The sequence below is a fragment of the Hippopotamus amphibius genome, chromosome 2 (assembly GCF_030028045.1).
Source record: "Hippopotamus amphibius kiboko isolate mHipAmp2 chromosome 2, mHipAmp2.hap2, whole genome shotgun sequence".
In the NCBI taxonomy this organism is placed as follows: Eukaryota; Metazoa; Chordata; class Mammalia; order Artiodactyla; family Hippopotamidae; genus Hippopotamus; species Hippopotamus amphibius.
The window spans coordinates 29,749,664-29,763,324 of record NC_080187.1 but is presented as its reverse complement, the minus strand read 5'-3'; the positions used below and the strand labels follow the sequence as shown (position 1 = coordinate 29,763,324).

Genomic DNA, 13,661 nt, shown 5'->3' with positions numbered 1-13,661 from the left:
ACTTAAATTACAAGTTATTTAATGACTGGAGCTTATATTGATTTATATTCTGAGTAGTGCTTTGAGGTGAAAACATTGGGAAATGATTGATCCAAGTGACCAAACAATTACATTTTCAAGGCTGATGTCTCTCAAACCAATGTGAATTGTGGCCATTTTATCACTGCACTATCTGCCTTGTATAGTCTGTTACATTTTTCTGTTACAGGCTCAGATGAAGTTGAAACATGCCCAACAAGAATTAAAGACTAAACAAACTGAACTTAAGAAGATGGATGGTGGCTACAGGAAGGATCAAGAAGCATTAGAAGCTGTGAAGAAACTTAAAGAAAAACTTGAAGCTGAAATGAAAAAGCTGAATTATGAAGGTTTGCCTTCAAAGACATTGATGTTAATTCATTGGGAAGTAGTGACTGTTGATAGAAACTTACTTAAAAAAAGGAAGTAGCAAGTAGGAAAAATTTTTACTCTGTTAATTAATATTAATGGGTATTAGTGTAGGAATTATTTACAAATATAGTCACAAAAATATCTAAGTGTAAAACAGCCCTTTGAAGTTTTGAAAGCTCAGTACTGAGAATTTCCTGCTTTAGTCACTCTTGAGTGCCAGCTGAAAACTCAAAAATGTCATTTATGTATCTACATTAGTAGGTATCCAGTTCATATGTTTCTTGGCGTGAAAATGGTGTTATGTGTTGGATGGAATATGCCTACTTGACACGATAGAAATTTGAATGTTAAGCATGCTTTTATTTAATACTTACCAGAAATTTGTATTTTGCTTTTAGAAATGCTTTGGAAATAGAGGTTACTAATATTTTTCTTAAAACAGTAGAATATTTGAGTTTTTGAAACTTGGTTTCAATTTGCTTATGACTTATTGTTCAGAAAACAAGGAGGAAAGCCTTTTGGAAAGGCGCAGGCAGCTATCTCGTGATATCAGTAGATTGAAAGAAACATATGAAGCTCTTTTGGCCAGATTTCCCAATCTTCGATTTGCCTACAGGTAACAGTGTTAAACCTTGAATTCTAACATGGTAATAACCAGGATATATTTTTCTATGAAAGTTATTGTAAGCTGCTTTTCCTTAATTGGTGTTTTTTCCTTCAGTGTTTATTGAATGTTTCAGATTTGTAGGCAGTGGAAATTCTTTTTTTTTTTTTTTTTTGTAGTTACAATATATTTTATTTTTATTTTTTTTATTGAAGTATAATTGCTTTACACTCTTGTACCAGTTTTTGAGGTACACCAAAGTCAATCAGCTGTATTTATACACATATCCCCATATTCCCTCCCTCCCTCAACTCCCCCTCACCCTCCTCGTCCCGGCCCTCTAAGGCATCATCCATCATCGAGTTGATCTCCCTTTGTTATACAGCAACTTCCCACTGGCTGTCCATTTTACAGTTGGTAGTATACATATGTCTGTGCTACTCTCTCACTTCATCCCAGCTTCTCCTTGACTCCCCGCCCCAACCTCGTGTCCTCCAGTCTATTCTCTGCATCTGCATCCTTATTCTTGTCTTATCACTGGGTTCATCAGTACCATTTTTTTTTTAGATTCCATATATATGAGTTAGCATACAATATTTGTTTTTCTCTTTCTGGCTTACTTCGCTCTGTATGACAGACTCTAGGTCTATCCACCTCATTACATATAGCTCCATCTCATTCCTTTTTATAGCTGAGTAATATTCCATTGTATATATATGCCACATCTTCTTTATCCGTTCATTTGTTGATGGGCATTTAGGTTGCTTCCATGTCCTGGCTATTGTAAATAGTGGGCAGCAGAAATTCTTACGAAATTTAAGGCTACTAATGCCACTAATCTTAAGACCAAAATGAGGGGAATTTAATCTCACTCCAAAAGTTCTTTTAAAGTTATTATATCATTAATATTAAATAGCTATATTAACATTTTAGTTTGTTTTACTATGTGGGTTTTTTTTTCATGGAATACTTAATATATGTATTACAAAGATTAGAACATCAAAATTATTTTTGTTACGTTGAAAACATGTATACTGAAAGATCTTTGGATTGATGTTAAGTGTACAATAGCATACTGTGTAAGAAACCAGTGTACATACCTTCATTAAAAAAGGCTTTATTACTAAAAAATAGTATCAGCTGACAATGCAGGTTGCCATAAACCTTCAATTTGTAAGAAACAAAACAACTAAAAACAGCAATATTTGTGAAACAATAAAAGGCCTTGTAGCTGGCTAGTCATCTGAGACATTTGAAAATTTTTGTTTTGTTAAAACTATATGATTCTTGTGCTTTCAATTTAATGTATTATCAAAAAGAGCTCTTGACTAGTAAAGTACAACTTTTTTGTTTTCTTATCTAAGATTAATTTTGTCTGCTTTTCTGTTTTAGGGATCCAGAGAAGAACTGGAATAGAAATTGTGTGAAAGGACTTGTAGCTTCACTGATTAGTGTGAAAGATACTTCTGCAACCACAGCTTTAGAATTGGTGGCTGGGGACCGACTCTACAATGTTGTAGTAGACACAGAGGTAAACTGATTTTAATTAAAGAAAACCTATAATTGCTGTTTAGCTTGAAAAATCATGTGCTGCTAGTAGAATTGGGTACTTTCTTCATGTTTTAAGCTTCTCCTAAGGCTTGATGCTTATCCTTACAGGGTAAAACTATAGAGTTAATGATTTTTTTCTTATTATGTTATTGATTATATTGTATTTGATTAGCTGTATTCCAGAGAAAGTCTCATGCTAACTCAGGAGCCCAGAATGCATATAATCATACTTAGAATTTTGATTGTTCAGGATAGTAGGCACTCAGCATTTATTTGATTATGGATTCCTAAACTTGTACTCTTTCTATTTAAATGTTCTCTGTCATCATTAATATTTTTTTCATTTCTAATGTGCAATGTTTTAGGTTACTGGAAAAAAGCTACTAGAAAAGGGAGAATTGAAGCGTCGATACACTATAATTCCACTCAATAAAATTTCAGCCAGATGTATTGCTCCAGAAACTCTGAGGGTTGCTCAGAATCTTGTAAGTCTTTTTTATATACTTTATCTGCATCTTTCTTTTTTTTTTTTTTTTAATTACAGGAGATTAACTTTGTCCTTTGAAGTAAACTGGGATTTAAATCATATATCAAACCACAAAATTTTATTGTTACCATGCTTAAAAAAGTTAAGATACCAAAGAAAATAAAGTTGGCTTTTGTAAAATTAGATGGAAGGAGAATAGAATTGTTGCAATACTAAAATTCCCTTTGATATTTTAAAGTTGTGGTATTAGAATGTCTTTATTTTCTAAATTTTTACTGGAGTATAGTTGACTTACAATGTTGAGTTAGTTTTAGGTGTACATCTGAGTGATTCAATTATATATATGTATCCATTATTTTTCAGATTATTTTCCCATATAGATTATTATGGAATATTGAGTAGATTTCCCTGTGCTATATGTATTTACCTGTCCTTGTTAATTATCTGTTGTATTTATAGTAGTGTGTATATGTTAATCCCAGTCTCCTAATTTATCACTTCCCCCCACGTTTCCCCTTTAGTAACCATAAATTTGATTTTGAGATCTGTGAGTCTGTTTCTGTTTTATAAATAAGCTCATTTGTTTCATTTTTTTAAAATTAGATTCCACATATAAGTGGTATCATATGATATTTGCCTTTCTCTGTCTGACATACTTCACTTAGTATGGTAATCTCTAGGTCCAGCCATGTTGCTGCAAATGGCATTATTTTGTTCTTTTTTTATGGCTGGGTAATATTCCATTGTATATATGTACTACATTTTATCCATTTCTCTGTCCATGGACATTTAGGTTGCTTTCGTCCTTGCTGTTGTAAATTGTGCTGCATTCAACATTGGGGTGCATGTATCTTTTCAAGTTATGTTTTTCTGTGGGTATATGCCTAGGAGTGAGGTTGCTGGGTCATATGGTAGTTTTGTTTTGTTTTGTTTTGTTTTTTTCATGCAGTTTATTTATTTATTTATTCAATATGGTAGTTATATTTTTAGTTTAAGGATCCTCCATGCTGTTCTCCATAGTGGCTGTACCAATTCACATTCCCGCCAACAGTGTAGAAGGGTTCCCTTTTCTCCACACCCTCTCCAGCATTTATTGTTTCTAGATTATTTGATGGTGGCCATTCTGACCAGTGTGAGGTGATACCTCATAGTTCTGATTTGCATTTCTCTAATAATTACTGATATTGAGTACCTTTTCATGTACTTTTTGGCCATCTGTATGTCTTCTTTGGAGAAATGATTGGATTGCTATTTTGATATTGAGCTGCATGAGCTGTTTGTATAGTTTGCAGATTAATCCCCTGTTGGTTGCTTCACTTGTGAATATTTTCTTCCATTCAGAGCATTGCCTTTTTGTTTTATTTATGGTTTTCTTTGCTGTGCAAAAGCTTTTAAGTTTGATTAGATCCCATTTGTTTATTTTTGTTTTTATTTTCATTACTCTAGGAGGTGGATCAAAAACGATCTTGCTGTGATTTATGTCCAAGAATGTTCTGCCTATGTTTTCGTCTAAGAGTTTTATAGTGTTTGGCCTTACCCTTAGGTCTTTAATCCATTTTGAGTTTGTTTTAACTGTTCTAATTTTATTCTTTTACATGTAGCTGTCCAGTTTACCCAGCACAACTTATTGAAGAGACTATCTTTTCTCCATTGTATATTCTTGCCTCCTTTATCATAGATTAGGTGACCATAGGTGCATTGGTTTATTTTTGGACTCTCTATCCTGTTCCATTGGTCTATATTTCTTTTTTTGTGCTAATACCATACTGTTTTGATTTCCCATAGCTTTGTAGTATAGTCTGAAGTCAGGGAGCCTGATTCCTCCAGCTTCGTTTTTCTATCACAAGATTGTCTTGGCTATTCAGTGTCTTTTGCGTTTCCATACAAATTGCAAAATTTTTTGTTCTGATTCTCTGAAAAATCCTGTTGGTGATTTGATAGGGATTGCACTGAATCTGTAGATTGCTTTGGGGAGTATAGTCATTTTCACAATATTGATTCTTCCAATCCAAGAACATGGTATATCTCTCCATCTGTGTCATCTTTTATTTCTTTCATTAGTATATTATAGTTTTCTGAGTGTAGGTCTTTTGCGTCCTTAGGTTGGTGTATTGCTAGATATTTTATTCTTCTTGATGCGATGGTAAATAGGGTTATTTCCTTGATTTCTCTTTCTGATCTTTTGTTGTTAGTGTATAGGAATGCAAGAGATTTCTGTGTATTTTGTATCCTGCTTACCAAATTCATTGATGAACTCTAGTAGTTTTCTGACAGCATCTTTAGGATTTTCCATGTATAGTATCCTGTCATCTGCAAACAGTGACAGCTTTACTTCTTCTTTTCCATTTTGAATGCCTTTTATTTCTTTTTCTTATTGTCATGGCTAGAACATCCAAAACTATGTTGATTAATAGTGGTAACAGTAGACATCCTTGTCTGTTCCTGATCTTAGAGGGAATGCTTTCAGGTTTTCACCATTGAGAATGATGTTTGCTGTGAGTTTGTCATATATGGCCTTTATTATATTGAGATGGGTTCCCTCTGTGCTCACTTTCTGGAGTTTTTTTTTTTTTTTATATATCATAAATGAGTGGTGAATTTTGTCAAATGTTTTTTGTGCATCTATTGAGATGATCATGTGGTTTTTATTCTTCAGTTTGTTAATGTGGTGTATCACAGTGATTGATTTGCATATATTGAGATACTCTTGCATCCTTGGATAAATCCCACTTGATCATGGTGTATGATACTTTTAATACTTGATAATGGTGTATGTTCCTTTTAATGTATTGTTGGATTTGGATTGCTGGTATTTTGTTGAGGATTTTTGTGTCTATATTCATCAGTGATACTGTCCTGTAACTTTTTTTTTCATGGTATCTTTCTCTGGTTTTGGAATCAGGGTGATGATGGCCTCATAGACTGAGCTTGGGAGTGTTCATTCCTCTGCAGTTTTTTGGGAAGTTTCAGAAGGATAAGTGTTAACTCTTCTCTAATTGTTTGATAGAATTTGCCCGTGAAGCCATCTGGTCCTGGACTTTTGTTTGTTGGGAGTTTTTAAATCACATTTTCAATTTCAGTACTTCTGATTGGTCTGTTCATATTTTCTGTTTCTGGTTCAGTCTTGGAAGGTTATACCTTTCTAAGAATTTGTCTGTTTCTTCTAGGTTGTTCCATTTTATTGGTGTATAGTTGCTTGTAGTAGTATCTTATGATCCTTTGTATTTCTGTGGTTTAAGTTGTAACTTCTTTTTCATTTCTAATTTTTTTGATTTGAGCCCTTTCCCTTTTTTTCTTGATGAGTCTCACTAAAGTTTTATCAATTTTGTTCATCTTTTCAAAGAACCAGCTTTTAGTTTCATTGATCTTTTCTATTGTTTTCTTTCTTTCTTTTTTAAATATTTATTTATTTATTTATTGGGTGCATTGGGTCTTCGTTGCTGCTCGTGGACTTTTTCTAATTGCGGCAACGGGGGACTACTCTTCCTTGAGGTGCATGGGCTTCTTGTTGTGGTGGCTTCTCTTGTTGCAGAGCACAGGCTCTAGGCACACGGGCTTTAATAGTTGTCGCACATGGGCTCAATAGTTGTGCTGCACAGGCTCAGTAGTTGTGGTGCACAGGCTTAGTTGCTCTTAGGATCTTGCAGGACCAGGGATTGAAGCTGTGTCCCCTGCATTGGCAGGTGGATTCTTAACCACTGTGCCACCAGGGAAGTCCCTTCTATTGTTTTCTTTGTCTCTGTGTCATTTATTTCTGCTCTGATCTTTGATTTCTTTCCTTCTGCTAACTTTGGGTTTTGTTTGTCCTTTCTCTGGTTGCTTTAGGTGTAAGGTTAGGTTATTTGAGATTTTTCTTGTTTCCTGAAGTGAGATTATATTGCTGTACACTTCCCTTTTAGAACTGCTTTTGCTGTGTCCCATAGATTTTGGATCTTAATGCTGTTGTTACTTGTCTCTAGGTATTTTTTGATTTCGTCTTTGATTTCTTCATTGATCCATTGGTTGTTGAGTAACATTGTTTAGCTTCCGTGTGTTTGTGTTTTTTACAGGGTTTTTTTTCCTGTAATTTATTTCTAATATCATAGCATTGTGGTTGGAAAAGATGCTTGATATGATTTAAATTTTCTTAAATTTACTGAGGCTTGATTTGTTGCCCAAGATGTGATCTATCCTGGAGAATGTTCCATATGCACTTGAGAAGAAAGTGTATTCTGCTGCTTTCAGATGGAACATTCTATAAATATCAGTTAAGTCTATCTGGTCTAATGCGTCATTTAAGGCCTGTTTCCTTACTGATTTTCTGTCTGCATGATCTGTCCATTGGTGTAAGTGGGGTGTTAAAGTTACCTGTTATTTTGTGTTACTGTCGATTTCCCCTTTTATGGCTGTTAGCATTTGCTTTATATACTAAGGTGCTCCTGTGTTGAGTGCACATAATTTACAATTGTAATATCTTCTTGGATTGATCCCTTGATCATTTTGTAGTGTCCTTGTCTCTTTATTTTAAAGTCTATTTTGTCTGATATGAGTATTGCTACTCCAGTTTTCCTCTGATTTCCATTTGCAAGGAATACCTTTTTCCATCCCCTCTCTTTCAGTCTGTATGAGTGCCTAGATCTGAAATGGTCTCTTGTAGATAGCATATATATGGGTCTTGGTTTTGTATCATTCAGCCAGTCTTTGTCTTTTGGTTGGAGCATTTAATCCATTTACATTTAAGGTAATTATCGATATGTATATTCTTATTGCCATCTTCATAATTGTTTTGGATTTGTTTTTGTAGATCTTTTTTCTTCTCTCCCTCTTTTGTTCTCATGTGATTTGAAGACTATCTTTAGTGCTGTGTTTGGATTGCTTTTTCTTTTGCGTGTGTGTATCTATTGTAGTTTTTTGGTTTTTACTTCCCATGAGGTTTTGATATAACAATCTATATATATGTATGGTCTTAAGTTGCTGGTCTCTTAACTGCAAATGCATTTCCCATTTTCTACATTTGTACTCTCCTCATAGTTGCTGGTTTTGATATCATATTTCTGTGTGGATGATTTCCAGTTTTTACTGTATGTTTGCCTTTCCCGGTGAGTTTTCCCATTTGTGATTTTCTTGTTTCTAGTTGTGGACTCTTCCCCGTGGCCACCCGACCCCCCCCCCCCCCACCCTGCCTACAGAAGTTCTTTTCGCATTTGTGTAAAGCTGGTTTGGTGCTGTTAAATACTCTTAGCTTTTCCATGTCTGTGAAGCTTTTGATTTCTCTGTCAAATCTGAATGAGAGCCCTGCTGGGTAGAGTATTCTTGATTGTCAGTTTTTTCCCTCTCATCACTTTGAGTATATCATGCCACTCTCTCTGGCCTGCAGTTTCTGCTGAAAAATCAGTTGATAACCTTATGGGGATATGTTATTTGTTGCTTTTCCCTTGTTACTTTAAAATTTTTTCTTTGTATTTAATTTTTGTCAGTTTGGTTAATATGTGTCTCAGCATGTTCGTCTTTGGGTTCATCCTGTTTCTGATTCTCCTCGCTCCTGGACTTGAGGGAGTGTTTCCTTTCTAATGTTAGGGGAGTTTTAGGCTATAATCTCTTCAAATATTTTCTCAGGCCCTTTCTCTTCTCCTTCTGGGATCACTATAATGTGAATGCTGTTGCATTTAATGTCCCAGAGGTCTCTGAAACTGTCCTCGTTCGTTTTTCTTTATTCTGTTCTGTGGCAGTGATTTTCACCATTCTGTCTTCTAGTTCACTTATTCTTCTGCCTCGGTTATTCTGCTTTTGATTCCTTCCGGTGTATTTTTTCATTTCATTTATTTTATTGTTCATCTGTTTGATTTTTGAATCTTCTAGCTCTTTGTTAAAAGTTTCTTGTATCTTCTTGGTCTGTGCCACCCACTGTTTTTCTGATATTTTGGATCATCTTTACTGTCATTCTTCTGAATTCTTTTTCATGTAGATTGCCTGTCTCCTCTTCATTTTGTCCTACTTGTTACATGGGGATCTTTCTTGTCCTTTCAGGTGTCTGAGGTCCTCTGCTAGTATTCAGCAGGTGCTCTGTGAGAATTATTCCATTTGTAGATGTATTCTTAATGTATTTGTGGAGAAGTGTGTTCCATGTCATCCTACGCTGCCATCTTCTAGAACGTCTTTAAACCTAAGTCATATGACTATCAGGTGGCATTAAATGTTAAATTTTTGATTTCCAAATAGTTAGAATTATAGCACTTAATAGATAAATACAAGAAATTTTCAGGTTTTTTTTCATGCCAGGAACACTTAAACTGGCTACAGCGATAGCCAGTTTAAGTGAAGGGTATCCATCGGTCTTGCAGAGATGCTTCTCTGTTATAGTTTTTCTAGATTGCCTACCAACCTGTGAACATACAAACAAGTAACTGGGGTATTCAGTCGGCTGCTGAGATAGATCTAAAGTGGTGTGATTACCAGTAGACAAATGAGTACAAAGAAATACATTTAAAAGGCTATTGTGGTTCCATAATATTTGATAAAAACATGAAGCCAATCATAACATTCAGCAGTGATATCAGTTATTGAGCCCACATTCTAAGTGAATGAGTTGGAAAGACAATTCTGTGAAACCTAAAAATGCATGTGTAATTAAGATAGTAAATGTATATTCAGTGTATTTCTTGAAATTGAGAAGCCTTCAATGAAAACGGTTTACTGTTAGGAGAAGGAAGATGAGTACAGGATAATTGAAAGGTGGTATTTTTGGTTCGTATTTACTTCCTTTACTTTGAAAAATCACCTTAGAGTCTAGAAGGCTTTGAAAGTTATTTTAGCCTTCTGTCAAGTTCCAGTGTTAGAAGTAAATTGGGGTTTTAAGTAATTAAAAATACTTCTACCCAGATCCCTCAGCCAGACCCGTTTAATGGTAACTGCTATGTCAGAGGACACAGCTGAACATATGTTATATAGAGTTGCCTTCATTATGATTTCTGCTACTACTAAGCTCCATAAAGTATGCTAAATTGTTCTTAAAATATGGGCAGAGGTAGACATTATAAACAAAGGTTGAAAAGAAACAGTTGGGTCAAAAATAAAACATTGAGGTATTTTTTAAATTATTTTTTCATTCTTTCAATTAGTTTTATTTCTGTAACTGGCAGGTGGTTGGCCTAGCATATTTTATTTGAATGAAAAAGTATTCACTTTGGAACAACCAAGTTAATTTAAGCAAAACATTTTATGTAATTGTGTTGATTGAGAAATTGCTGTACTTTAAGAAAGTGTGTTCAAATAATCCACTTTGAATTTAGAAACTTGGTAGTGACTTCTGCTTGATTGAAACTCATAATGACTGATATTCTAGCCAAATATTTTACTTACATTTTTCAACGTTTAAACTTGAAATTGTTTTTTTCTAAAAGTATTGAGTTTTCTGTAGCATTTTAGAGAATTCAAAAGTTGTTGTAGTAGGTATTGTTGCTGGGTAGGTATTAAGTTTCTGTTGTGGCAGTTCTTACTGTTTTATAAGATAATATTTGAAAGGAAAGGAGTAATATGTATTGTGACATATTTGTTTTCCCCCAGGTTGGCCCTAATAATGTTCATGTGGCTCTTTCCCTGGTTGAATACAAACCAGAACTCCAGAAAGCAATGGAATTTGTCTTTGGAACAACATTTGTTTGTGACAGTATGGATAATGCAAAAAAAGTAGCTTTTGATAAAAGGATAATGACTAGAACTGTAACTCTAGGAGGTGATGTATTTGATCCTCATGGGACATTGAGTGGAGGTAGGTTTTATGTCATCATGTCCTCACAATTCTGTGTGGTAAATAGGATGGAGGCTTTTTTTTAAAAAAACAGGAAATATTGGGGTTGGAATGACTTAATCCAGTGTTTTATTCCTAATCAAAGGATTGACTTTTCTTTTTAGTACCTACTATGTGACAGGTACTTAATAAAATAATTGAGAAATTATACACTTTGTTGTCCTGGAGGAACTTATAGGCTAGTAATCAGTCCTATAACTTTTCTTATTCATCTTAAGTCTAATCTTGTTTACTTTTTTCTTGCTTTTTGTCTTATTAAGATATTCTAGTCACTGGGAAATGAAGTTGTTTTATTCAGTACATTTATAGCTTAACTATCCACTTTTCCTTTAGGAAACATGTTTACTTCTAATTTGTGTATATGTTATTGCTCCTGTCAAAAGTAAAAAGAAAAAATTAAATCTGCCCTTGAGATGGTGCTTTAATGCCTTAAGAAAGGAATTCTTAGATAATGACCATATATATATCTTGTTCTGATATTTGCAACACAGAGTTTCCAGATCCATGTCAAGTAACCATGTAATAAATGACAAGCACTGAGTAGTACTTACTGTGTACTGGGCAGTGTTGTAAAATTGCACTGTCCAATGCAGTAGCTACCAGCCACATGTGGCTCTTTACACTTAAATAAGATAATTAAAATTAAATAAAATTAAAATAATTTCCTTAATTGTACTAGTCATATTTCAAGGGCATAGTAACCACAAGTGGTTAGTGGGTAATTGGACAGTGCAGATATAGAACATTTCTATCATTCTGTAAAGCCCTATTCTAAGGACTTTAAATGATTAGCTTATTTAATCCTTATAGCAATCATGCAGTAGACATTACTATCATCTCCATTATACAGTTGTAGAAACTAAGGTATAGAGCAGTTAAGTAAGTTGCTGGTAACTGGCAGAGCTCAGAATTTGAACTCAGGTGGTCTGATTTCAGAGTTAGTGCTTTTAACCAAACCAAGAGACTTGAATGCCTCTTGAGATATCAAGTGTCTTAATTTCTTTCTAGGCCAAGAAAACAGTAGCCAATATAATGAATTGCTTGATAAAGTATCAAGTTCCCCAGTGTACAAGATGACTAGTATCTGCAATTGGAAGATAGAGACCAAATATTTTTAAATATCTAAAATAGAAGAAACAGTTTAGATTTCATTGACTTGGATGTTCTCGAAATTCCTGCTTAAGAGATGGCAAATATGTAACCCTGTATCACATAAACAGACTGCTTATAATAGCATTGCTAATTGACCTTCGCATCCTCCCATCAAACCTAGAGTTTTCTTGCCAGCCTAATACCTCAGCCTGTTACTGCCAGACCCTTAAGTGCATGTAAGGTGAAACCAGTTTACTCTGCTACATTGAGTTTAGACCAAATTATGATGTGGTAATAAACAGCTCCCAAATCTCAGTGGCTTACAAGTTTATCCCATAATTATGCTACATTAACTGTAGGTCACTTGTCTCTGCTTCATATTATTCTCATTATGGGACCCAGGCTGACTGAAAAATAAGTCCCTTTTTTGGACATACTTTTTTCATAGGAAAGGGAAAACAAATGGTAAATTATGTGCTGCCTCTTAAAGCTTACTTTCAGAGGAGGCACATTTCTGACTTCATTGGCCAGAGCAAAGCACATGGCTAAGCCTGATGTCGGTAGGAAGGCCTACTGGGCCTGGGAGGGATGGGCCCAGTAGGCTGGGGCAATGATTATTTTGACTAATAATCCACCGCATCTACTTAGAAGTATTTGTCATCAAGTGTGTATGCCCTAAGATTCAAATGATGATATGAATTCTGTAGCTTCATAAACTCACTAAAGATTGACTGTTGAATCATTTCAAGTATAATTCTCTTAGAAAACTTTTTATTGTTTACTAAATATGTGGTAACTTAGTGTCCAAGTCCTGTTTCAATTTGCCTCTTTCAGGTGCTCGATCCCAGGCAGCTTCTATTTTAACCAAGTTTCGAGAACTCAAAGATGTTCAAGATGAGCTGAGAATCAAGGAGAATGAGCTACAGGCTCTAGAAGAGGAATTAGCAGGTCTCAAAAACACTGCTGAAAAGTAAGACTTTGGTTGGATTAAGCTGTATTTAAATTTTTTTTTGGTCAAATATTTGCATGGTAGAAGATGAAAGAAAATTTTATTTAAAGAAATACTCCTGACTTTTTTTTATTATAACCTTGGTATTATTGAATAAGTTGTGAGTTAATTACTTGTTTATCAGTTATCTTTTTAATATAATGTCTTTGTTTAAGAAATTAGGGAAGGCTTATTAAAAGGAAGAAAGAAAAATCAGCCAAATAGTCCCCTTTTTCTGCTGAGATATACCCTGTTAACATTCTGCTCGGATTAGTGGGGAGACCCATAGATACTCTGGAGGTTGATGCCAGAGGATACTTGAGTCCTTGATTTGAAACGATATAATTAATATATTTTATATCATTGATCAGGTGTCTACACTAAGTTTTGCAGCATTTTGGCCACCCTTTAGATGTTGAAGATCGCCAAGTTGCCTATGGAGAAGTTAAACAAGTTCATGTCAAAAGTCACTACTAGAACTAAAGTGTTTACTCAGTGTTTTTTCTGTGTGGGTGTGGATATAGTTGGATATAGTTATGTATGTGCACTTTTCAGCATTACTTCCATTTGTGTATGTTACATATGTTGTATATGACACAAAATATGTATATGCCACTTTTTTTTTCTTTTCCAAAATTGGGATCATGCTATTTAATGTAACCTTTTTTGTCACTTAACATTATTTACTGTTGTATGTCTCATGTGCCAAGTATTCTTCAGGGAGCTGGGAATATAGCAGTGAGTGAAACAGATAAATCTCTTC

At 34.5% G+C, this 13,661-nt stretch overlaps 1 protein-coding gene across 1 annotated transcript in view; it reads left to right on the top strand.

Annotated features, from left to right (window-relative positions):
- Positions 1–13,661, top strand: part of SMC2 (structural maintenance of chromosomes 2) — a 53,308-nt gene that overhangs the window by 13,989 nt on the left and 25,658 nt on the right. Inside the window, exons 11-16 of the mRNA XM_057724191.1 lie at positions 209–368; positions 889–1,006; positions 2,387–2,525; positions 2,911–3,030; positions 10,575–10,779; positions 12,745–12,880. Of these exons, the coding sequence (XP_057580174.1) occupies positions 209–368; positions 889–1,006; positions 2,387–2,525; positions 2,911–3,030; positions 10,575–10,779; positions 12,745–12,880 (878 nt within the window). The remainder of the gene's footprint in view (positions 1–208; positions 369–888; positions 1,007–2,386; positions 2,526–2,910; positions 3,031–10,574; positions 10,780–12,744; positions 12,881–13,661) is intronic.